The 26,067-nt window shown below is 48.9% G+C and overlaps 1 protein-coding gene across 4 annotated transcripts; it reads left to right on the forward strand.

Moving 5' to 3' along the window:
- The first annotated feature begins 779 nt into the window (after window positions 1–779).
- Window positions 780–24,201, forward strand: LOC116940880 (uncharacterized). 4 transcript variants are annotated; one of them, XM_032951209.2, is made up of 17 exons: window positions 780–974; window positions 3,455–3,561; window positions 4,009–4,081; window positions 5,384–5,438; window positions 5,988–6,120; window positions 7,382–7,410; window positions 8,503–8,574; window positions 8,868–8,942; window positions 10,541–10,614; window positions 11,060–11,149; window positions 11,651–11,762; window positions 13,886–14,010; window positions 14,411–14,553; window positions 14,922–15,156; window positions 15,527–15,625; window positions 16,098–16,203; window positions 16,951–24,201. In XM_032951209.2, exons 1-17 carry the CDS (start codon window positions 842–844, stop codon window positions 20,717–20,719), a joined length of 5,430 nt encoding a protein of 1,809 aa, XP_032807100.2. In that variant the 5' UTR covers window positions 780–841; the 3' UTR covers window positions 20,720–24,201. The 4 variants fall into 4 exon arrangements, with proteins under 4 accessions (XP_032807100.2, XP_032807101.2, XP_032807102.2 ...); XM_032951210.2 differs by having other exon boundaries at window positions 15,530–15,625; XM_032951211.2 differs by having other exon boundaries at window positions 3,455–3,546.
- Window positions 24,202–26,067: the final 1,866 nt, after the last annotated feature.

Consider the following 26,067-nt stretch of genomic DNA (forward strand, 5'->3'; position numbering starts at 1 on the left):
GGCCTGGACCCGAGAGGCCCCCCCCATTGTAACCGCCGTGGGTTTTACGCCCCAGCGCACCGGTGTGTGCTGAGAGTAACTCACTAATGGGCACGTTTTGTTGACGTGACAAACCTTACTGATTGGCTGTGTCGGGTGGTGCTGAGTTAACGACACATTTACAAGATGTAACCCCCCCCCCACAAAAAAATGTATTATAGTAGATACTTTCGTTCTGTTATGGTGCTTTTTTCTCGTTTAACCACCGATGTGATTCCTGTTGGCACGAACCCAAGCTAAGTTGGTCCTCGTAGTGGGGGGGTCCCCACGGGTGTGGTGGTTTCCAGAGGTCGGTGACCATTCGGGTGACGACTGCGCTGATGAGCCCCCCCGAGTACGAAACCCATCCACAAGCTTTCACCCACTGCAACCACCGCTGCTGCTATCGATGAACACATTTTTCTCGCATTCCTTGCGATCAGTAATGAACGGTGGGGGGGGGGGGGTTGCAAGCACCACACCACCCGTCCCCGTGCGCTCTTGACACGTGTCTGCCTGTGCGCCGTTTAAAACGTATCTTTTATTTCTGCCCCCCCACCCTCCTCCATCCACAACGACAGCCTGCACTAAGTAGCATTCTGTAACGCACTCAGTCCCCGTCATTTACACAGAGTCCTTTGATGCCCGCCTGAGCAAAAACAAAATAGAGAAACAACAACCCTGACCCACCCACCCTCCCTCCCCTCATGAACGAGCCTCGGCTCTCCCCACGTAAGATGGCCGCCGCCGCCGCCACCGCCGTCGCCGCCCGCGGCCGCCGCTACCGAGCGGAGGGGGTCGCGCGGCACGGCGCGGCTGCGGCATGGCGGCCTCGCTCGAGGTGTGCGCGGTCCTCGGCTCCCTGGGAGGAGGAGGCGGCGGCGGCGGGGTTCGCGGCGCCTCTGACGGCGGCGGCGGAGGAACAGGGAGCGACCCGGGTTGTGCGGCGGGCGAAGGTGCGGGCAGAAGGGGGCGGGGTGGGTGGTGGGGAGAGGCTTGCGGCCCGCTCGGGGTTCCATGTCTTGTGTACGGTGTCTCCTTGTTGTCCGCCGCCACCACCACCCGCGTCGTCTCCCGCTGTAGCGATGTGCTTTCTCCCCTGTGGCTATCCGTCTCGTTTTGAGTCTCTCCTAGTACGGCGCGTCCGCTCCGCCCCCGTAGTCTCTCCCCTCTCTCATCGTCTCCCCGTGTTTATTGCCAGTCGTGTTCTCCTCCCACGTTCCCGATCTCCATGCCTTCCTGTATCCCAGCGTCCCTCCCTTTATCCGTATCCCAACGTTCCCTGCCTTATCTCTCTTCCGCCTTGTCTGGTCCTTGTCTCGATATGGTCCCCCCCCTCGTAGCTCTTGTCTCCTTTGCACCGATATCTTTCTCTCCGTCTCTTCGTGGTCATGTCACAAATGTCAATCTAACCTCTCAGTCTTATCACGTTTTCCGTCTCCGCCTGTTACGTTCCCCTCTCTCCACGTATCACCGTATCCAATGTTTGCCGTCTCGGTTGTCTCTTATCCACGGCCACCGGCCTTGCCTGCCCGTGTCTTCTCTAATCTCGTTTGTTTTCCAACGTTCTCAACATGCCTCTTTGTATACAGCACACGAATGTATACTTTCTCATCATCACCTTTGTACTGTATTCCCATTCAATGAGTGTACTCAGTAACAAGCTACGTAGTGCTTATAGTGAACGGCGGCCACTCAGAAGGTCGTGAGTTCATAATTCGCTGAAATCAATACCACTTTGTGGATTATCAACGTTAGTTTCCATTTGTACTATTAACACTCCTGCTGTAAGAGTGTGGAGTTTAACTCACTGACTGGAAAAAAAGGACATTAGATTCTCACCGCGCTCATTGGAACTGGAAATCATTGACGCTTTTGACATGACAATTATGCTAATGTGTACATTTTACAGGTCTGTCGATAACTGCCTTGATTAATTTGTCAAAAGCAGCCTTTGTGAGAACCCAACACTTGGCTTATTCTGAGAGTTATTGGCACTCGGGCAACTCATTACACTTCAGTGACTCAGGCAGTATCCTTTATTTAACCGGATGACGAAATAGACGAATTGAGTCACAGGAAACAACTTGGCTTCTTTTTTTAAAAGGACGGCCTGAGTTACATGGAATCATTCTCAATACCCCGAAGATTAAACAAAATGTTTAATGGGACAAATCTGGCCAAATGTTAATAATACATCAATTATTTGTTTGTAATTATTGATAACAATCAAACAATGCCACCCAAAGTGTAGAAATGCCGTGTGTTTATTATAAAAGCCCGGCATTCGGTTTGTCCCACAGCTAAATCATGAAAGCCTTTCAGAAAATCTGAATCACAAATGTATAGAAAGTGGACCACCCCTCCCCCCCCAAAAAAACCCAATTATTTTGTAGGCATATATGCCTACACACCCTACATACAATATATTCAGTCGTATCTGTACACATGGGGCGGCGGGGAGGGGGAGACATCAGTGGGGGCGACGGGCGAGACACGAAGCACTCAAAGCCCTCCGCAGGAGCTATTATAAGGTGGCCATAGGCCGCCTTATTATTAAATTATGTCTCATTCTGGAATATCACTGCACTAGACGAGTTGAGTAATGTATTCGGCTCTCATGCCATCCATGAAGCACACTGGTTTTCTGTGAAAAAAACAGTCCTGAAAAAAATACAAGTCCCCTTGAAATGCATCATATACATATCTGGGGGGTGTCGCACTCACTTCCTACCTCGCTGTAATTGATTTAATTCAATGGAAAGCTTTCAGGATTTTTGATGATCCAATACTGGCCGATTCACTACCGTCACTCACTGCCAGTCAGTTACAACATAATCACTCTGTTATCACTGCTGCCGTGGTTGCTGTTCCCTTGAACTTCACTCAGATTCCTACAGCCACGTTGACTAACTCGGTCTTACTGTTTCATCTTATCCACACTGCATTTCAATAACACTCCTCTTTCTGCATCCTTTCCTTGCACTTTACAACGTTCGAATTGCCTTCTATTGTCTCTCTTCCCAAGTTCTTATGCTACCTTGCTCAATTCAAGAAACATTATCTCATCCGTTTCACCGTCCAGAGTGCTGTTTTTGGTTGCTCTACGTTTTGAGCCTTTACTCCGCAACGACATATCTATGCGCTGAGTGTGGTTGAATCCATCCCACGAGTTCAGCAATCATTGCCTCTTCTGCTCCCATATTCTAAACTGTGACTATTCCTTCAACCATCTGTGCTGTCTACTCGCTAATTCTGCCACAATAAATATGCACAGTGGTTTTTTTTACACCATTTTGGCATATGGTCACACGCAGATGCTATAAACTCAGCATTGTACTGTGAATGTGAAGCGACGTTATGTTTATCGCAGCCACATTTCGGTTGAAGCTTTGGCAAAGACCTCTTACGTCTGTCACCGGTTTTTTTTTTCCAGAAGAGATGAAGGCGACGCAGCTCAACGCACTGATGGAGCGTCTGAGAGCCAAGCACGCCCAGCCGAGGCCCTGGGGAGACACCATCAAGATGGTGCGCCAGGCGATGGTGCGGTCACACGCCCTGACTCATCATTCAGGCTGTGTTATTCTTTTTCTTAAAATGTCTTGATCTTTTTTCTCCCATGATATTACAATTGTCTTTTCATTGGCATGCTGTTGTGAGATGAAGGAATTTCAATTTGAATCTCACTTCACCACCTTGTGTCAGAGAATAGCCTTGGGACATTGTGTCACATAACTAAACCCAGGTTATTTTTGGGTGTGTGGAAACCCAGATTCGAACCCAGGATATCAGTGACCCCTGATGCACCTTGCAACCTCAATTAATACACTAACAAATATTCTCACCAGCGATCCTGGGTGCACTCATGGCTGTAATGATCTTGCTAGGCTGGCTGCAAATGAGTATATGAATAAGTAATACGCTTTGAGCAGTGACGCGTAACATCCTGTTGTCGTGCTTGCACGCATGTATCCAATGTGCTCTGTGCAGGAGCGCCGACCGGGCAATGACAGTCAGCAGCGTGTACTCCGTTGCCTGCAGACTGTACAAAAGGCACTCAAAGGTAAAAGTGGCTGTCTGTCCCACACCACTAAATTGCACTGTACCATGGAAATATAACTCACATGGTTCTCATTAATTCTCTGTTCATGCCCTAAACACCTGGAATTCCATCACTTCAAAAATGTCCTTCTTTGAATCACAAGTTTATTCTAAGCTGTCAATTCTTTATAACTTCACTTTAAAGTGCATTTGACATCTATACTTATTTGTTGGCAAATACTTCTGAAACTTTTTTTATTTAACTGATCGGCGTACATTCCAGGGAATGTATTATGTAATGTTGATTCATGTTCGTGCAATTTTTTATATGTCTTAATTAATATAGTTGTTTTTACTCCGATTATTATTGCTTCATTGCTGTACTTGATTTGTATTTGTTTGGCTTTTGTCACTCTTTGTGACCCAGGTCACCGTTGCAAATGAGGCAATCCTTATCTCTTGAGTTCCTACCTGTTTAAACAAATGTAATTGAAACCTGTCAGCATCACTGTCACACAAACTTGCAGGTTGATACCTCAGCAGAGTGAGTGTTTTGCTCGTGAGACAAGGGTTCGAATTTACTTCAAATGAGGTCCACACCTCCGATTAGCACGGTTGGCTACGTACGGTGGGAAGGAGGTTCAACATACATACAAAAGTTCTAAACGTCCCGCAACAATATTTTTACAGCACTTGCAATCTTCTTAGCTGCACTAAGGTACGAGTAGGGAATATTTGACAACAACACGTGTTTCTAATTTTATCACGCTCAGGCACTTCTGTCACTGCAAGGACCTGTTTATCGTTGGTCCACATGCACGTTATTTTTAGTGTTATTATTGGATGACGCTGCAGCACATGTTCATGTGTGGTCCACCACCGGTACTTCAGAGGCCTTTACAGTCCTCCGGAAAAGTGTTCCTCAATCCTACTGTAAACAAAGCAAGAAGTCAGGAGCTGGAATCCATTCATCTTTGTTCAGATATGAAATATCCTCATCATATTGATCGTAATATAGAGTGCTTTAAATAAATTAAGCATGCAATAATGCGTAGATTATTTAATCAGAACTGACACTTCTGCTCATGATACACCAGTGGAATCATGCATATGAGAATAGATTTTCTACAATGTGTTCGGAGGACGGTTGCACCGCACCTCCTGTTATCACGGTTTGCTATGTATGGTGCAAAAGGAGCTCTAGAAACATACATACATGTGACGGGTTGTGGAGACCGTCATCCAGTGGAAGATTAATCATGGCTGACGATTCAAAATGAAAACGATTTGGTGCTGAAACTAAACTGACATTTGTGTTATCCAGTTACATCACACTCTGCCATGGTGAGCAGACTAGAGGTCATCGCCCGTGAGCACAGGTAACATTCCTCACCTTTACACAACAACAGCCCTCACCCTTGTCAGTCGTACTTTGTTGTTTGCTTTGTTCGGTCTGCTCTCGAGTGAATATCGCTTAAGACCCAGGGATGCAGTTCATAACGAGTGTAACTTACATGGTTGCAAAACATATACCTGTCAAAATTGCCTGTTCTACAGACACTTTTTCTAGGCATGTAACGATTCACTTGGTGGTAAAGAATAGCCAGTATTTTAATGACATCATGATTTTGGGTCACGATTGAATGCGATAATAAAGTTGTCTAGACTGTATAATTTCTACCTAACATCTCATTTGTTCTACCTTCACTGAATTAATTACCCTAAAATAATAATGCTCATAGCTTTTCCTTCATTAAAAATAATTAATTTTTACATAGACAAAACAGTTAACTTGTCCGGAGTGCAATGATCCATTTGAACCGTCGAGGAATGGACTTTACTGCCCGGCATCTTCTGACCTGGCCTGCGTGCTGGTTTCACCTGTTTGTCACTTGTGCGATCGGCCTCCATTTGACCCTCCCCGCCAGGCTGAGCTGGCACTGCAACCCGTCGAACTACGAGTGCTACGTGTCGTCTGACATGTTCTATATGGTGATACACGCGGACGGCGCCGGCGCCGTGGCCGACGTCAAGGTGGCTCACCACGGAGAGAACCCAGTGGTGAGCGGCCCCGATCCACGCGCACTTCTCTCTGCTTTAGCAGAAGCCGGGGCCAGACCCCAGCGCAGTCAAGCAAAACGGCTGCATTCACACTGAATTGGAGTCCGCGCTCGCGTGGAATTTTTTCTCTCCAGGTCCTCCACGTTTAGAAACACGCATTGAGATTATTTAGATTATTTTGTTGCTATAAATTTCCTCATGATAAGCCACTTCGTTGAGCTATCATTTGTGGCCAAGTCGCTTCAGAAAAATAAGTTAATACCGAAGTGGGCTTTACGTGGTAAGATAAAAAAAAAATAGTTTAGTTTAATTCGTATATACGTTTACCTTTCCTATACTTTGCACTCATGTTCTTGTATAATTTGTTGTTGTAATGTTCTTACCCGCCCCTACTGGACATCTGTGAAAAAGAGCTTTATAGGTCATCGAATTCCTCCAGTATGAATATAATTCTGATTTTGAATTCTGCATTCCGAGGGTACATTGTTGCTGGCGGCCTCGCGTGCCATCATCCGTGTCCAGTTTTCTCCTTGTAGGGCCGGTTTTTCTTTTGCGAGGATCCTTGGTTGAGGTGCCGGTAGCCACCCGGTGTAAACACTTGTTGTGTTTACCTTTCCTATACTTTGCACTCCAATCATGTTTCTGTATTGTTTGTTGTTGTAATATTCCTACCCGCCCCGACTGGACATCTGTGAAAAAGAGCTTTATAGCTCATCGGATTCCTCCATTATTAATAAATACTGATTCTGATTCTGATTACGTAAGCGTGTAACATCATTACAACTTAAGCCTCGCTTAAGCGATGCCGCAGAGTTGTGAAGTTAACGTCGCCTCCGTCTTCACGAGGTTTGAACTTTGGAACGTGTAAGTAAATCTTAAGTGACCTGGTGGGCAGTCGTGATTAAGGTGCAGCAAAGAGCAATATTGGTATTTGGATATCAAAGCTCGTTTTGAATGTGCTATACCTTCCTATGAGAGGAGACAGTGCCCTCAATAGGGGCTCTCTAGAGCTCCCTCAGGGAAGCCCTCCTGCCAGCAGAAGCATAAGTGAAATTGCAGCACTGCTTCTTAACCTTTACATATTCCGATATGTAGTTGTCACCAGTTATATGCAGATTGTCAACAGTCAGTTTCTCTTTGACATGAGCAAGCCACTCTGCCACATAAAAAAAAAAGATCTAAAACTAACTTCTGTTTTTGTTTCCGCTTGATTGCTGCCCTGACGCTGGGGACTCCTCTACAACCCTCTGTATATACCCAGAGCTGCCCGGGCCTTACTAAAATCCTACGGTGAGCATTTGCATGTTCATTTCCTGGAGACCGTTGCAAATATATGGGTGTCGTGTTAAATGGAAAGAGTAAAGAGGAAGTTCTAAAGCGGGTTCAAAAGGACAGACGTCTAACTGGAATAATTCAGACAAAGCAAGAGATCTGGAATGGTGATATTGTTACAGGGGAAGGCTTTCTGAAGGATTTCTAGCTGGAAGTTAAATTGTAACAATTCCGGAGAAGGCTTGCTGAAAAGGTCCTATGAGGATAATGCAGATGATTCAAGAAAGGTAGAAGTTTAATAGCAGGTGAGAAGTCCCAGTGGAACAATTCGGAGATGATAAGATCTGAAGTGGGCATATTGTTAGAGAGGAGAGCTTGCTGAAGGAATCTTTAGGATGAAAGATGCTGGGCAAAAGGCTAAGAGGTAGACAAGGAAAGACGCTGCTTGAAAGCACAAGGTAGGACAGGATTGAGGGAACTTGAACCAAGAACCAGCCCTTATGCAGAGAACTTAAGAAGAGATGCATATATATAAGTATAAAATGTGCAAATACTAATCTGCATAACTCTGCACAATGCAAATATTGGGAGCGTTTTCACAGATTCAACTGTAGCTGTTTGCCAATGTGATGGACTGTTGGAATGGACCTAGTTATCAGGACAAGCTTTAAGAATTACGTGTAGATGCACACCTATTTTCCTTTTCAATGCAAGTCGGTCCTGAACGCAAGTGCACAGCGATAACACTGTGTAACACATTTTTTATTCTTTTTGTTCCTGAGTAGTAAGTGTTATTTCCTAATTGCCTATGCCTCAAAAGTACAGAAAATGGTTATTATTCCCCACAAACTTTGCTTTTGTGCCCAGGACAGTGATATTTAGAAATTTACCTATTTTCAATGAGAAGACGGGCAAATTTGTGTGTTTTCGTCATTCACATAAAGTCAGAAAAAACAACATGAATATAAATTAACATGTATTCATACTAAAGTAATACAAAAATGACTACAAAGATTTAGACACCAAGGCACACCACCACAGGCCGGACTGGCCACAGCGGACCGAGTTCTCTGTGGGGAGCAAAAATCTCGAAAAACTACTCTCTTACAGCGAAGGAAACTTTGAAGAGTTTTCCCAACACCTGGATGCCTTGGCCAACCTCTACAATTTACCAGGTGACAGGTAAGTTTGCACACCACATACACACACATTATTTAATCCTATTTGAAAACAGAAACTTAATTATTGAGAAGAACCTTACCGAATATGAACTTTTCTCGTTTCGGGGTGCATCCTGTAATGGGATGTTTGGCCAATTTAATGCCTGAATGTTTTGTGTACACTTCGGTGAAATAGCATTTGTCCATATTTTGTATGAAAATGAAACACAAGCAGTCTGGTATGTGACGATTGCCAGGTCTATTATTATTTACTGGACAGCCTCTGTGCATGTGACCGTGTGTCCTTTGTTGCAGCGATCTCAAAAACAAAATGTACCTCGCTCTGCAGTCCCTGGAGCTCGACCTGTTCAAGATGGCACAGTGGTACAAGTGGGTCTCTTCTCGACATCCACCCCAGTTTCATGCCATGCAGTGCGAATGTGTGATTTTATGATGTTGTGATTTTACGACAATGTGTTTGCTGCTGAAAGGCTGATCTATAATTCTTGCCGTCTAATACACTTTGTGTGCATGCGTACACGTGTTTATGCGATGCGAAAACATCAGCACGGGGAAGACAAAGGCGGCCGGGCGTGGTGTTGGCCATCCACTCCCACATTTACCTTGCCGGCGTCATAAGTCCGCTCACAGCTCTTGCCACAACGGCCTGTCAAATGCTCTAATGGGGGTCTAGGTCTTTGTGGTAGGTGTACGAATATCAGCACTGGGGAAACAAAGGCAGCAGGACGTGGTGCAGACCACACCGCCCCCCTCCTTTTCTGCACAGCACTTAGAGGGGGTGGTATTGTCAGTACCACAAAACAGTTTGTTAAAGGTTAATGGGGGGGTGGGGTCTCTGTGGTATGCATGCTACAATGTGTCACTTAAAATCGATGTGTATGCTCATTATATACACATTTAATTGTATATATGAGAATTAATGATTCACGATGTATGCAAATTATATACATTTTAAATGCTAACGTTACATTTACCTTAATGGGCATATATAAATGTACAAGCAATACAGAACTAAAATTCATCAGTATAGGCCTGTGGACAAAAACAAGACAGAAAGGAATTAATTATTGAATAAAATTACGATCCCGAAACACTAAGAAGCCTTCGAATTGTTACATGCCTATACAATGCTGGCGAATACGCATCCAAACGATTCCATGGGTGAATCATGTTCGATTCCAAATATATTGCACTGGTGCAGTGTTTATTTCTAGTCCTGTGTTTGCTCACGGAAGGCTGTTATCTCCTGCGATTGTCTGATTGTGTATGTTGGTATGCGGTCTGTGATGCTCTTGTGCATGTGGTGTGATGAATCATGTCTGCATTTCACGCCAGTGATCATATCTTTGTGTGTTTTTGTGAATCTTTTTATGTGTATTGACCGCATCTGTTAGCATCTCTTTTATGCATGTTTCATGCCTTGCATCGATATATGTTAACTTGTGATTATTTATTCCCGACAAGTAACGATGTATTTTTTCTCTATTAAAAAATCGAGGATTTTTTGGTACTTTTCTAATGTATTATAATTTATTATATCTCGTTAAATCAGTAAATTTACCCCATTAGTTTTAATGTAACGTTTGCATATCACTCCTATATAATTTGTATAAATTGTAAGTACTACAATCGATTCTTACGTTGATAAAATTATATACTCTCGCCCTAATACTTTAAATTGTTAAGTGCCTAACAATTTGTCTACTTGCGTACTGAGAATTCCCGAACACCAAATGACATCCTTTGAAACGACAATCGATGAATTCTCGAAATTAATTGCGCCAAGTCTTTGCTTTGCGCTCATACGAAGACGCGCTCTTGGCCGGAGCTGGAATAAAAATTTGCCGAGCTGCTCAGTGTGGTTGACACACGCAAGGGGTGGGCGGTTGTGCTGTGCCACTGAGCCTAGACGTGTATCTGTGTGTGCGTGCACACGCGTCACGCTTTTGCTGCTCTTGTTGCTGCAGACTGGCGACGAACGCCGAAACAGTCGAGGCAATCCTGCATGGCAACGTTGGATTTGTCTCTCCCAGGAGCGGCGGTGAGTGTGCCCCGCTTGGCCTTGACACCATCTCACGCTCATCCACGCCTGCCCACCTCGAAACATTTCAAGTTGCACACGTTTTTTTTCGCCCCATGCTGTGTTTTTCTTAAAGGCTCTTTATATTAACTCTTAGACCATCCGGTGAAACGGTGGCTCGATGATTAGCGCATTACATTATGAACCCGTCGAAAGCTGAGGTCGATTCCTGGCCACGGCTAACACGAGTGGCGTGTGATACCTAAACTGGTCCTGGGCACTCCCTTCACCAGTGTGGTGAAACATGGTAAAAATAACCTTCCGTGAGTCCCATTGCATAGAGAGACAATGGGACTCACGGGGGTACACTGTGAGAAAAAATCGGCTTCTTCTCGAGCTCTTTATTCCAAGTTTTGCCCAGCCTATGTTCTCTGTTGTGTTTGATCGCCGGCCAATGCTGTTGCAGAGAACCTGATGACCCTCAAGTATTACGTGTCTCCCTACGACCTCCTGGATGAGAAGACGGGTGGAATGCTTACCCTCACAGATGACAATGGTCAGTACAATGTGGTTAGGATTCACAAGGCCTCTGTATGCTGTGCAAATAGGTGGGACGTGCACCTAGGGGACTGTTTAATAGCGGTACAGTTCATGTGTGTGTTTACTCATGTATCAGTGTTTGTGCTTGCATATTTGTATTTCTGTTTGGGGATACTTGTGTTTGCTTTCTTGTGTATTTGTCTTTGGGTACGTAAGCGTACGTTTCTATGTTTTTGTGTCCATTTGTATTTCAATATGTACGTGCCCCATATGTGTGCTTTCGTACGTATGTACTCGTGTTTGGATAAACACGTGCCTGAGTTTGAGTACATGTGTGTGCTTCTGCTTGTATATCCACATGTTTGTGTTTGCATGTATGTTTCCCAGTGTCTGGGTACTTTATTTTCGTTTTTTGTTTTTGCGTACGAGTACGCATTTGTCCATGCCTTTGTTTGCGTCCACCTGCGCATTTCTCTGTGCATGCATCCTCAACCTCCTCCCTCCTCCCATGCTGTAGTTCCCCGCTCGCTGGGGTTGGGCGTGACGGTGGCCGTGGAGGGAGTGAGCGGGACGCACCGGCTGCCCATCGCACCGCTCATCGTCGGCACCAGGGCCACAGACGACAAAGGGTGAGCACGTGGCACCACGCACCTCCCATCTACCCGACATTGCACCTGGGTTTCCGGCAGGAGGAGCAGCAGTAGTATTCATAATAAAGGTTTTTTTGGGTTAGATCGCGTTTATTTATAAATGTGTCGTAACCCTCCACCACCCGACACGGCCAATCAGCAAAAAAAGTGTCACGTTGACAAAAGACAAATAATTCACTACTTCAGCCCACCGGTGTGTTGAAGAGTTAATCCACATTTACAGTTTGAGTACGACGTTTCGCTGGTAAATACTTCCAGCATCATCGGGCAATTCGCCAGAATGGTAAAGCCCTCGCTTGCTCCCGGTTTTATATAGAGCAGCAGGGTGACGTCATCACTTAACTCATCAGGTGCAGTGATTAGAGGCGGAGGGGGGGGTAATGTAATTATATAATCGATTAGTAATCAGTCATTGGTTATGATTAGTAATGAGTTGTAGATTAGTAATTCTTTAAATCAAAATGTAATGTGTATTATTTAATAATACGCTTCCAGGCCGCACTAAGCCGGTAGCTGTCAGAGCGATTAAAGTTATTCTTGTTCCTCTCAATTTCAATGGATTCTCTAATTAGTCTTTGCCAGTAATAATTAGTTTTACACACCACTGCAACATTGTCAAAATCAATTGAGTGTCCTTGTTGACAAGCATGTTCCGCCACTGCCGACAGTTGTGTTTGAGATAATTTAATATTTCTCTGATGTTCTTTTAGTCTTACGCTGATGTTACGTCCCGTCTGCCCAATGTAGCAGCTGCCACATGAACAATTAATCCGATATACACCTTCTGTTGATAGTTTAGGTAATGCGTCTTTAGTGCTGATTGGCCGTGTCGGGTGGTGGAGGGTTATGACACATTTATAAATAAACGCGATCTAACCCAAAAAACCTTTATTATGAATAATATTGGTCGCGAAAGCCTACGTGTTAAACCAGCAGTAGTATGTTTGAGAAATACATTATTATACAAGTGCGTTGTCGCCAATTTGTCCACAAGAGGATAAAGCACTTATTTTCAACTCTGCAGCTAGCAGTGCACCTTCCTGTGTGAGAGAGCGGCCCCATACGATGACGTCACGTAACTATTTATAAAGTTTCTTCATTAGGCTTCTTTATGCACACAAGCGTCACGCCTTTTATATTCCCCGTAAAGAGTGTGAGTTGCCTGTCAATCAAGCTGTTGCTTTAAAATTCTTCTGGCTGATAACACAGAGGCTCATTTATTGGACATTTTATCAGCAATGAACTATAATCTATGGATAAATTGAGTGCAGAACTTAAGGCAAAATAAGTGCAAATTCAAATGTAAAACGATGGTTGTTTTTGCAATCATCGGTGGCCAGGCTGAGACCATCATCTTGCCGCAATTGAGAATCGGGTTTAATTACTGGCATCTGGATTCGAACCACAGTGGTACCAGCCCATTGCTCCGATCCTGAGCCACCTGGTCATTCCCTTCCCAGTTTTGACCAGGGTAAGCGGTGATGCTTTCTGCACACTCAATTACTCTAGCCTACAGTTTTGGGTGTAATTGACAATAAAATGTGAAATTAATAAGCCAGAAGATGGCCCTGCCGTGTTAAATAAATAACCATAATAATAGCATTACCAGGCCATTGGGTGAATGTGCCTTATGCTAAATGCACAGGCAGAGCTCGCTCGTGCGTGCTCACAGCTCACTTGAGCACTGAGTGTTATCACAGCCGACTAATTAATTACCTTGGCTGAACATTCTTATTTCTGTGCCAATAACACTTGCATTTTTTACCTCCAGAGCAATTTTCTAGGCCACACCTGCATGTGTATTTGTGTGTTCATGTGGCATAGTACAGTGTGATGATGACAGAAAGTGTGCTCTCTCTCCTCTCCCTGCAATGCCGCCCTCACTCACGTTCCCCCTCTCCTGATTTCTTTACCCCCCGAGGTGAACATCTCCCCATCGTTGCGTGTGCTGTCTTTCTATCCTGTCTTTTCTCCGATTGTTGTCCCACTTCTGTACACTCCCCTGCCATTCCAATTACCTCTCCCTGCCCTGTCCCCCTTTGCACCATGTCCATCACTTCTCCACCTTCCACCTCGTGTCTATGCGACTCAACGTGGTGCAGAACACCGCAGTTCGCGAGCGTCTCGCAGGCCAACAGCGTCGAGCTGCCCGGCTGCTTCTTCCTGAAGTTCCCGGCGCCTGTGCCGGTGTCTGAGGCCACCGTGAAGCAGCTGCAGTTGCTCACAGGTCCACACTGCAGACACACGGCACTGCACCCGAGACACCGTACCCAAGATTGATGCTGCGTATCTGCAGTACTGGGGGTATTACAATTGAATTCCTCTTATCCGAGGCTGCATTATACGATACTCTGATTAATGTGTGGCCTGCCAAACGTATTTTAAAGTACATTTTTTTCCTTGAGGAAGAGGTTCCCCAACCCTGGATAAAGTCAATCTAATATCCACACATCAACGGATAACCGTGTTGATAAAAGGAGTAATTTTCACAAATAAACTTGGAAAATCGATTTCGCTACCAGTGCCCACATCAGCTTGGACGAGAAACAGTTTCATGAAATTTCACAGACAGTGGGAATTCCCCTCTCATCACAGAGGTAACTGACCCTGCCCTTGGTCCATCGCAGGTGTGAACGTGGACCCCGTTGGGGAGAGGGACCACATGTTTGTGCTCATCCGCCGCTGTGCACTCGACAAGGTGCCCAGCGGCGGCAGCACCGCCGACTCGAATGCGAGCGGCGGCGCAGGAGATGCCAGCTACCACACCGTGGTGAGTCTCACCGCACGTCCCCGGTGCACGTGGGCCCCGGTGGGGTACGTGGGACGCGGTCAACCGCTCACCTTGCACTTGGGTAGTTGGATAGGAGACCACTTCGCACTTGCAGAATGCTTTCGGTTAGTGTATGAACAACCCAAAATAAGTGGACAAAAAAGAGAGTAGTCTCAGGCACAGTTTAGGTTTTCAACTTTGTTTATTCTTGTTTGTTGGGTGCATCGTTCATACCGCATTATTTTTCCTGGCACCTAGAGATGCACTGCATGGGAGGCGCGGTATAAATAATGCATAATGATTCTGATGTTCATTTTCTACCCAACATTGATTTAATTTCGGTTCGATCGTTTTTCCCCTCTGTGAAGACCCTGCCAGACCAGAAACACGACTACTTCCTGAACGTGGGGATGGAGGGAGCCACGGCGACGGCAGACCTTGGAGGGGTAGTGGCCCCTGAGACGCGGGGGGTCCTGGTCGCCAAGATCCCCTTCGTTCACCCGAGCCAGGTCCCCGCCGTGCTGGCAGCAGTGCGGCGCCAGGCGCTCTACAACGCGCTGCTCGCGTCCTGCATGCGCGGGGACGCTGCACCCCGCTGTGGAGGTGAGCGAGCGGGTTCGCGGATTCGGGCGTGTGTGTGTGTGTGTGTGCCACGTTCACACCCACCGCATCTGATTGATCAGGCGTCATTACATCCGTATGAGGCAGCACGGCAGTATAGGTTCCAAAAGCCATTGTCGGTGAGTTGAATTGTGGCTTGTATTTTATGTCGTGGGGAAAAGCGAGCGCAGTGGTTAGCACGCCGGCTACAGTGGCGAGTGATATCTGAATCGGTTATGGACCCCCCCACCCCCCACCCCGTCCTCCACAAACCTGCAATTTACCAGCGTGGTGATGTATGGTCAAACAACCCCCATGTGGATGGAGGGTGGCTGACGATGACACTTACACTTCCTTTTTCTTTTCTCCCCAGAAGAGTTGTCGGGGCGGATCCAGTTTGAGGTGAACCCACTCACCCACACGTCCTTCACCGTCTCCTTCCAGCACCCCAAGCATGACACGCTGCTCAGCGGTGAGTCCCACCCTTCCTCGTCTGCACCGCCCCCCTCATTTTTAATATCTAGATCGCTTCTCAAAAAATAAGCGAATAGCCCAGTGTGCTTTACCTGGTAAGATAAAAATTAGTTTAAGTTTTATTTGTAATATTTTAAGTGATTTTTTTTACCTTTCCTATACTCCTATCATGTTTTTGTATTGTTTGTTGTTGTAACTTTCTTACCCGCCCTTACCCGACATCTGTGCACAAGAGCTTTATAGCTCATTGGATTTTCCAATATAAATAAAGATTCTGCATTCCGAGGGTGCATTGTTGGTGACGGCCTCGCGTGCCACCCATTCGTGTCCAGTTTTGTCCTCGCAGGGCAGGCTTTTCTTTTGCGAGGATCCTTGGTTGAAGTGCCCGGTGGGCTTTCACCCGGTGTGAACAGAGTTGTTGTGGTGTCGCGCGTGTGTGTGTGTGTGTGTGGCGGCTGGAACGGCTGCAGTGCTCGTTGAGGTGTCCGAAGAGGCGCAGGTCAGCGCCAAGCTGTTCACCAGCCCCGCCGATGGGCCCTTCTGCACTGACGACTACCTCTCCCGTGTGGTGCAGCGGTAAGCGCCCTGCTGTGTTGCTGCACCCTCTTGTTGTCGTCATAGTCGGCCATGATTAATCCATTGCTAGATGAAGGCCTCCCCAAGCCGTCGTGATTCCTTATTGGATGCGTTCCCTCTGATGGCTGTCTCTCAGTTGACACCAAACCCGCTGGGCTTTGATATAGCCAGTAGATGGCAGTACAAGAAATAAATGTCGCGGATTCATGTGTTACACTTTTTCGTGCGTGGTGCTCCGGTTTCCTCCGACGTGCAAAATATTCCTGAGAAAGGAATTTTCCAAATATCCCAATGCAGTAGTCCCCGGAAACAAAAAAATCTTGAAAGTCATTGAGGCTTTCGTGGATAAATAATGGGCATTAATATAAGGGTATCTGTGATCTGGCGATACTACAAAGTGTTGTACGATATAAATCATTGATCACCGTATCTTGTAGCAAAACATTGTGATTATTACTCACACTGGAAGTACAGCAAAGTGCAAAAACAGTTAAATAAAAATTCAACGCACATATACAACAATACACGAAACTGATATCACGATCATTGTCTTGTTGTGAAAACTGATATTGTATAACTTTACGTGGTGAAAAATTGTAATGCGGCAGCCCAAATTATTATCACTACTCACGGCTGGGCACCCAACACCCCTCTAACCTTGATGCCGGCTTATGTGCTAATTTACCGCGATTACACAGTGCCGTCTCCGTTTCCCCTCCGCCTCTCCCCATTCCCACGACCCGCCAGCTGCGCGTCGCTCCCCGTGACGATGCGCGCCGTCTACAAGAAAGCGGAGACGGCGCCCGTGAACCCCGCGCGGCCCAGCAACACGGCGGAGACGCGGCGCGCTCTCGCCGCCCTCGCCTCCAACCTCGACGCCACCCTCGAGGAGTTGCACCGCAGCCACCCCGCGGCAGCGGCGGCGACGGCGGCGCCGCCCGCCGACGCGCAGCGCCACCACCAGCAGCAGCGGGCGCATCTCACGGCGGCTGCCGCCTTCGCACAGGTGCAGGACGGCCTGGGCGGCACTGCGTACGGCGACGGGCAGGCCGCCGGCACCGCGGCTGGCCTCTCGTCGTCGGCGGCGGCGGCGCAGCAGCACGGCGTGGGCCTCTCCTCCCCGGCCGCCGCGGCCTTCTCGGTGGGGAACCTGGGCGGTGCGTCCCACCACCTCGACTCGGAGTTCTGCAAGGTGGCGCAGAATCCCATCCTCACCAGTCTGCTGATTCCGGGCGCGCACGGCAGCGGCGGTGGTGGCGCCGGCGTGACCGTGTCGGGCGGCTCTTTGGGGCCGCCCGGCGCGGGTGGGCCAGCCTCACAGACGCCGACGACGCCGGTGACCCCGACGGCGCTAGCGTCGCCATCCAGCACCAAAGCGCATCCCATGCTTATGACACTGCTGCGCGACTCACCCGCCGGGGAGGGGTCGACCTTGCTGCTCGCGGCGCCTGCGTCTGCGCCATCCTCCGCGGCCTCGTCCACGATGGCAACGTCCGTGATGTATGGGGGTGGCGGTGGAGGGGGAGGAGCAGGAGGTGGGCAGATGCACCACCACGGTCAGCTGCATCAGCACACGCCTTACCACCACCATCACCACCAGCAGCAGCACCACCACCATCACCACGGTGGTGGTGCTGGCGGCATGGGGGTGGACTCGTCATCCCCGCCGCTGCACTGGAAGCCTCGCAAGAAGAAGCGCTCGTCCAAGTCTCCGCGCGACCCGCAGAGCGAGGACGAGTTCCAGAAGGAGCTGTCGGCTGTCGAGGGTGACGAGTGCCCCGTTATCGGCGGCAGCGGCGTGCTGGAGGGCTCCCCCATGGGCGCCCCTCCTCCGCTGCCTCCTCAGATGCAGCCACCCAGCCTGCAGCAGCAGCAGCATCTTCCGGGCTCTGCGCAGCAGTCGCACCACCATGGGATGCTCGGCCACGTTCACGTGGCATCCGACGCGAGCAGCATCCTTGAGCAGGACCTGGGCAGCATCCTGTCGGAGATCCAGTGGCCGCATGGCGGGCAGCAGAGCGGGATGGGCGGGCCAGAGGGCGGGGGTGGCGTGGGGCCCGGGGGGCGGCGGCCCAGCCTCGCCGACGACCCCTGCGGCTCTCCCGTCGACCCAGAGCTGCTGTTCGGCGTGCCGTCCAGCACGGCCATGGCCGACTTCGACTCGCCGCTCAACGCCAACGTGTTCACGCCGGACAGCGACGACAGCCTCCCCGACCTCCTCATGGAGGGAAATCTCCAGCCCAAGGCCGGCAAGGCAGGCCAGGGCGTGGACCCGTACACGCCGTTTCCCGGAGCGTCCGGCGGCGAGCAGGCGCCCTTCGCGGCGGACGTCGCGGGCAGCCGCGCGCGGGCGGAGACGGAGAGCTCCGAGACACCGGGGCAGGCTGCCGGGAAGATTGGGGGAGGGGGCGGCAGTGGTAGCGGTGGCTTGGGGGCCCCGACAAGCGTGGCGGAATACATGCAGTCGGCGTTCCCGCTCTTCAGCACCGTGGAGGTGGCGTCGGTGAAGGTCGCGGGGGCGTCGGGCCCCGCCCGCGACAGGGAGCAGCGCGGCGAGCGTGAGCGGGACGACACGCCCAAGGGCGTCAAGCGGGAGCGTGACCCTTCGGAGAGGCCGCGCAAGGACAAGCCGCCCAAGAAGAAGAAGCGTGACCGCGGAGACGGCGAGTGGAGGTTAGGATCCAGCCTTGCCTCCTCGGGGGGGTCGTCGTCCTCCGTGTCGCATCACGTTCGATCGCAAACACCGCCCGCCTCCACCGCACCCTTGAAGATCACCATCCAGGTGTCCACCAAGAAGGTGACGCTCGGAGGGCAAAGTAGTAGCAGCGGCAGCAGTGGGGGAGGGGGTAGTGGAGGAGGTGGGGGTGGTAGCGGCGGAGGTGGTAGTGTAGGTTCATCGCTTACAGCCACGGGGAAGAGCTCATCTTCGGCGTCCGTGGTCGCGTCTCCGAGCCGCCAGAGCACTCAGTTTGTAGGCAAGATAAAGAACAACAAGACCGGCTCTTCTTCTGGGGCACCCATGCTCAAACCCTGGTCTACGCACGGAAGTAGTGGCACCAACAGCGGCGGCACCAGTGGGGGCAGTGGAGGTTTCCAGAAGTCCGGCGTGTCGTCGCAGCCGCATGTGACGCGCCCCGTGCATAACAACACTATCCGAATCAAGACTCCGCCAAAACCCCCTCCCCTCGCCTCGGGCCTGAGCAGCAAGCCTAGCGGCTCGCCATCGCACTCAAGGTTGGTGCCAGGCTCGGCCGCCGACCGACAGCACATGGTGAAGGGTCCGCCGGGCGCGCCGCCCCCCATGAAGCTGAAGACACCGGGAAGCGGAGGCCCCCCCATGTCCGGCGGCGGCTCTGGCGGCATGGGCAGCCACTTCCGTGGCTACAAGATGGGGCCGTCTCACCCGCGCAACGTCCAGGGCGGCGTCTCTGGTTCATCCTCGGGCCACGGCCTATCAGGGTCCGGGCCGGGATCAATGTCTGCATCAAGAGCTGGCTCCGGAGGGCCGGCTCCTGGCTTCAAGGTGTCCAGCCCTACCGTGTCGGCGCCAGGTTCCGTCTCCTCGCTCCCGTCGAAAACAGGCCGCTCGCCGAGCCACAGGTCATCCCTGACGGCCGTTATCGACAAACTCAACCACAAGGTGTCAACTACGGGCCATGGCGACGAGGTGGTGCAGCCCCCGCCTCGTGAGCGGATGCAGGGCCCTGGCGCGGGCCAGTCCGGCCCACCAAAATCTCACCCGCAGCAGCAAGCAGCATTTGACGAGGCGTGCAAGCGTGATCGAGACACCAAGGTCGGCGGTGCACCACAGGACGGCCCCAGAGCGAGACCCGACGAGGCGCGGAGCAGCCCCGCTTCGGCCGCAATCGGCGGAGTGGGCAGGAGCGAAGGCGGTGGCTCATCTCCCGCCAACTTCAAGCACAAGTTGGTGACGGCTGGCGGCAGCGGCGGCGGGGGTGGCGGCGGCATTTCCGTTTCAAAAGGGGATGACACGGGGCCGTCCCGACTGTCAGCGTCTGCCCAGGGCGGCTGGGGCCACGATGTAACGGGCTCGGGTGTGACCCGCGTGCCAACTCCCGTGTCTGCCTCCTCCACGCCCAAGGCGGCCGAGCCGCCAGCGTCGTGTGCAGCCGGAGACTCGAACTCGCAAGTGAGCGGCGGTGGCGGTGGAGGTCTGTCGAGGAGCCAGCAGGCGAGCGGGCTGAGCCACTCGCTGGGCGGCGGCTCTATGGGCAGCGGTGGAGGCAACATCGGCAGCGACAGCCCCAGCTCGGAGGACGACAGCGTGATTCTCATCGGGGGCTTTCCATCAGCGGAGCGGCAGCACGGCAAGGGCAAGCACAGGAAAGAGCTCGCCAAGTCTGGCGCCGACTCAATCACCACCGGCATGGGATCGTCAAAATCGCCGGCCGTTTACGACCAGGCCCTGCCGGGGAGCGTCCAGGCCACGCCCACATCTCCAGAGGTCATTGCCATCGACCTCATGGATGAGGCTCTCATCGGGAGCTCTCGCTGAGCCCTCGGTCCAATACTCCCAACCCCATCCACTGCCTTCACCACCGCTGTGCTCCCGCCCGGAACATTGGGGTAGCTTTGTCATGTTGGAGTTGCTGAGCGCTGGCGTGTGGGCGGCGGTGTTTGGTCTGAGTGGCGGAGGTGTGAGGAGGGTAAGGGCGGTTGCCCCCCCCCTCCCCGTTTAACTGTCGGTTGACTGGCGTTAATTGAAGGAACGTGGCGTGTGCACGTGTCAAGGTTTGTGAACCCAAATTGGTTTGTTATCACGGTCCTGTGTGTTTTTTTATTTGTTTTATAAACTTAAGTCATCGTTCATCTCATCATTAGGCTAACGTCACTAATTATTAACGTTCGTGCTGTTAAATGACATATATTCATATATCAAGTCAAATGAAAGTATCCATTTGAGTATTAGGTGAGGCTTATCTCCATTGGCGGTTCTGAGCAGGTGGTAGAAATTCTACATCACAGTGTTTATTCAAAGGACAAACACTGCCTTACTTCCACTGAGTGGATGCACTAGATGGTACTCATTTTGCCAATCACATTGGGATGATATTCTGAATAATTATAATTGTCCTAAATCATGTGGGATGCTGTAATGGTAAACACTGGACTTACAATACAGAGAGATCACTGGTTCCATTTCCCAGCGCGGCAGTTTCAACAATGGACAAGTTTATTCAATTGCCTCTGTCCACCCAGCAGTATAAATGGGTACACCACAGTCAATCAGTAGGCCACGTGTAGTGGGGTAAAGTTTACGTACTTTCACCTATTTCAAAATATCTGGTCAGCATGGGAAAGTAGTCCAAATGCCCTTTGGATGGGCTCTCTCGAGCTCCCCATAGACACCCTTCTCCCAGCAGTGGTGTGAGCAAGCAATTTCTGGGCTGCACCTGTACCCTTTGCGTGAATTAATATGCTGTCTGTTTACTCGTTTAAAATTATTTTAAAAGGCCACTCTCGCCTATAGCCATGGAAAAAAGGCTTTGGAGCCCTAGATGTCCCAACTGCAGTGGATGTGACGTCTCGTAAGTTACATTCCGAAAGAGGCGCAGTCTATTTCATGAACCATTTAAACAATGTGAGGCGCATGCCGATGTATTACAAATATACAGTATGTAATTGCTATCTTTTAGATGACTACGTGCACATTTTTATTTTAAATAGTATTATATTTTGTGTTTGTCTTATGCAAGAACCGCTAACTGTATTGGAAAGTTTTAGAATGTGAATGAGGTCAATTTATAAATGGCACGCAATGCGAATCTTGCCCGGAGTTCAGTTTTATCTGCAGGCTGGGTTGTGGCGCGCATGCATCTCTAACATACACATGCAGGTGGCCAATACAGTGTGTCCTCAATAACATGGTGGGGGGGGGGGGGGGGGGCTCTACCGTGTCCTGTACACGACAGTGTTTTTGGGGTGGGGGGACCCCAGCGAAAAAATTATGTCAAAAATAGTACTCCCGAATTTAACAGCCTGCAGAACAGTTCTGACTTCCTGTTCGCTGTGTCTCCATCCTACGCAGAAACACCACGCAGTTTGGTGCTGTGCTGTATGGTGACTACTGTGGTGTTGGATTGTCCTCTCGACAATTGGCTTGTGATATTCGGTAGTTTTAATTGGTGTTTTTGTTTTGTTACTATGGAATAAATTTGGTCTTTGTGGATATAACCAGGATTTTTAAGAAAAGAGATATGCTGGGGCAACCGCCACCATTGCATTTATATGGTAATTGAAGGCCATGCTGCAGTTAGCTTTCATGGAAATATTAACTTGATCAGGCTCCCAAGGTAAGATTGAGGACTGTCCTTCCAAAGTGTGACTTTTCGAGGTGGCAAAGGGTGATTGATCCCCACCAAAATGAAATAAAAATATTGGTTTTAATCTTCAGTGGGTTACAACCTAGCCTCTAATCATACCACACAAATTTAATATATGCCCATAAATTGTCTTCACACGTCATTCACTGGTACGCGTGTCTTGAGACCACAAAAACATTGTCCTTGTGTTAGCGACGCATACTCGAAGGCACAGCCAGAACAACCGCTGCTAGGCAGGTCATAAATATTGGTCACGTTTTTGGCATGGAACACGGTGGGAAGCCTTGCTGTATCCTGTTAAGTGGCTTTTCCCTGCATGGATGTGTTGCTCTTCTGTCGATTGCGGCTGCCAAAAGTGGATTTTTGTAAAAAAACAAAAGGTTGATAATGCAAAACACCAGGAGATGGAAGAGTTAAAGTTATGTCGTGCGTTAAGATGTCGGTTTTGTAGCCTTGATATGTAGTGTGCACGCGTGTCATTTGGCAATACTACATCCACAAAAAACAGGCAAAACATTTTGAGAACACAATACTGTAATGGGAACTAGCTCACAAAGTAAACATTACATACCCATGTTTGTTGCACAAATTAACTGTGGGTATAGGGTACAATTAGTATACTACACCTCGAACCCAAAGGCCTAAGTTTGATTGCTGGTGTAACCGGCGTGGACTTGTCTACAGTGAATCGCACATGTGATTGTGCACGGGGCAGTGTTTTGCACTCTGGCAGTCACAAGTTGCTGTTCTGTGTTACATCCTGCCGTTTCATGAGGCGTCTGCACCTTTCATGCGGTGCAGTAGTGACTCAAGGATTGGACCCTAGGCCACACGTGCACATTGGACCACGCCCGGACTGCTGTTGTGTGGGGTTCATGTACGGGGGCTGTTCAGTGCTGGCTCGGCGAGCGACTGTGTGATTGAATAGCGTGGTGTTTTGTGGCGTGTGGGCTGTGGTGGCTCTTGGTCACCGTTTGCAGAGATGCTAAAGCTACCCAGGAGAGCACTTGAATAAAGTGTTGCCGTTACAAGACCCACTCGTCAAGTTGTCCAGTCATCTCGACCAACCGCGTGATGCGGAGAGAGACACGAACACAACATCGAATAACATATATGGTCCCTGAATGCTTTTTTTTTGCCGACATGTCTTCTCGTTATGATCACGCCAGGGAGGGAGGAAGGACCAGCGACACTGGCCATGGATAACTTCAGTGGCAAGTTATGTCTGAACCGGTCATGCCCCCACATCCCACCAACTCACACTGACCAGTGTGGCCAATACTGCGTGGGGGAGACCTTAAGCAAGGGGGCGAGACAAAATTATTCATCGAATATTGCATTGATATGGGATACTACATTGAGAAGTCAAGTTGTGCGATTCCCTCTTTTTTCAAATCACACTTTACCAAAACTGTTTTACTGCTCCTTGTACAAACTGCCCACCCTGACGAGAGAGATGATGTGCTGTAATGTAACGGTAATAACGGTGACGCGTTCTTGAAATGTTCAAGCAAGGCAATGTTTCAGCATTTGCATGTTCAAGCTGGCATGAGTCATTCTTGGTTTTATATGTTTTAGGTAGCGCTTTTAAAACCAATGGCTTTTAAGTTGTAATGTAATGAACAAATTTAAATACAATTATATTTCAACTTTTGCAAGCTTTCCTTTGTGCTTATTTTTTTACCACATTTTATTCATGATTGTGAAACACGTGATATTCAGTGACGTCACTTGTTAGCCAGAAGACGTAAGGGGCCGTACATAAATGACGTCACGAACCTAGGAGGGGGGGTCAGACATTTGTGACGATGTGTGACGAGGGGGGGGGGGATGAGAAATGTGACGACACATCAAAATGCGCAACTTTAAATAAATATAGACAACACGTTCTACTTAATTAAATAGACTTTTTAATAAATGTTTTCTCCTACAACATCAGAGTGCAGCGCCACATTAAATAAGCACTACAATGACAATAGTTTAAAGCGATTTGAAGCATGTTTTATTTTTGAGGGGGGGCAGTGCTTTGTGACGTCATATTTGAGGAGGGGTCTGACTTTTTGTGACGCCGTGTGACTAGGGGGGGGGGGGGGGGCAAGTCAAAAATCGTCAAAAATCGCGTGACGTCATTTATGGACGGGCCCCTAATCCGAAAAAATGAAATTCAAAATCCGACAATGTTGAATCTCAAAAGGTATCCCGAGTTTTTGCCGAGTAGGGTTCCCCTCAAGGATTAGGCATTGGGACAGGCCCGGTCAGAGGACAGCACTGCAAAACAAGAACACATTTGCAGTGTATTCAGCATACTGTGGAACGACACCTTGTTACAAACATTTCGCCTGTCTCTATAATTTCACAAGTATTAATGAAGAATGCACTGCATTTCTGATAATGCTGAGATGGGAATGGTGCTTGCGGTTCTCCCACCTTCACGTGCTGAAGATGGGCGCACCGTCCAAGCGTCTACACTTTTTCTTTTCAAGGGCCTGTATTCAGTTGGATAAAAAATAACTGAAGTCACTATTCTTTTAGCATTGCACACCATTGCGAAAGACGGTGAATCGACATTTGAAAGCCAAGTGACGACTTAAGGTGATGACACAATTTATTGTTGCTGGTGCTGTGCCTCCGTTGATTTTCCGAAGTTGACGGTGGTTCTCAATGTGCCCTGTTCTTTGATTGGGATCTCTGCAGTCGCCGAATTCTGGTCTTATTGAGTATCGGTGTTCCATTGTTTTTCAGTGAAGGTCGGCACCAGGTGATTCATTGGTGGGTTCCGATATTAGATTTGTTCGCATCGCTATTAGCCCAGAGTTGTCTCCAAGATGATACTGTAATACTAACGGTAACTTTTAACCCGCTCAATTTTTGTGAATGGACCGCAAAGTTCCAACGCGACTTGGAGGCGCGGAGCCAAGCTCAGAGTTTATTTGAAAGCTTTCTGGAAGACAACCTTCACGTGATTCACCTGTCAAGTGTTTCTCAAACGCTGTCATAAACTTGGCACGAACGTGGGGGAAGAGTAAGAATACATGCACGGTGCAAATTCCCACCCTGGACGTTTTACACGCCACACAGATATATCTCCGAGTTATTACACGGAGTCTACAATTACTGCAATGTCGATTCATAACATGACAAATCTTCCAAACGAAATGAAATCATCACACAGCCAGTACCTTTAAAATATATTCTGAAACTCGATTTACATTAATAATGACTACGCATGCGCTCAATAGGTACCCAACCCCAATTCCTGCACAGGCATCATAAGGGCTTTGGCAAACGTAGCCCACATGCTGCGTGTTCTACACAACAGGGCCATTGTTAGTTAAACATTGGTAACACATTGGGATTCATGCAGTATTGTATGTGTGGTCGTGGTGCTTGGTGTGTCCTCTTGTGCGCCATGTAATCTGTTGTTTAGGTAGGTCTTAATAATTCAATAATTATCTCTTTCTCATTGTCTAAGAGTAAGTTATCTGTGTTAATCATAGGACCTCATATCCCAAAAACTTTC

The sequence above is a fragment of the Petromyzon marinus genome, chromosome 10, assembly GCF_048934315.1.
Source record: "Petromyzon marinus isolate PM22_M1 ecotype Great Lakes invasive population chromosome 10, UKy_Petmar_22M1.pri1.0, whole genome shotgun sequence".
Lineage (NCBI taxonomy): Eukaryota > Metazoa > Chordata > Hyperoartia > Petromyzontiformes > Petromyzontidae > Petromyzon > Petromyzon marinus.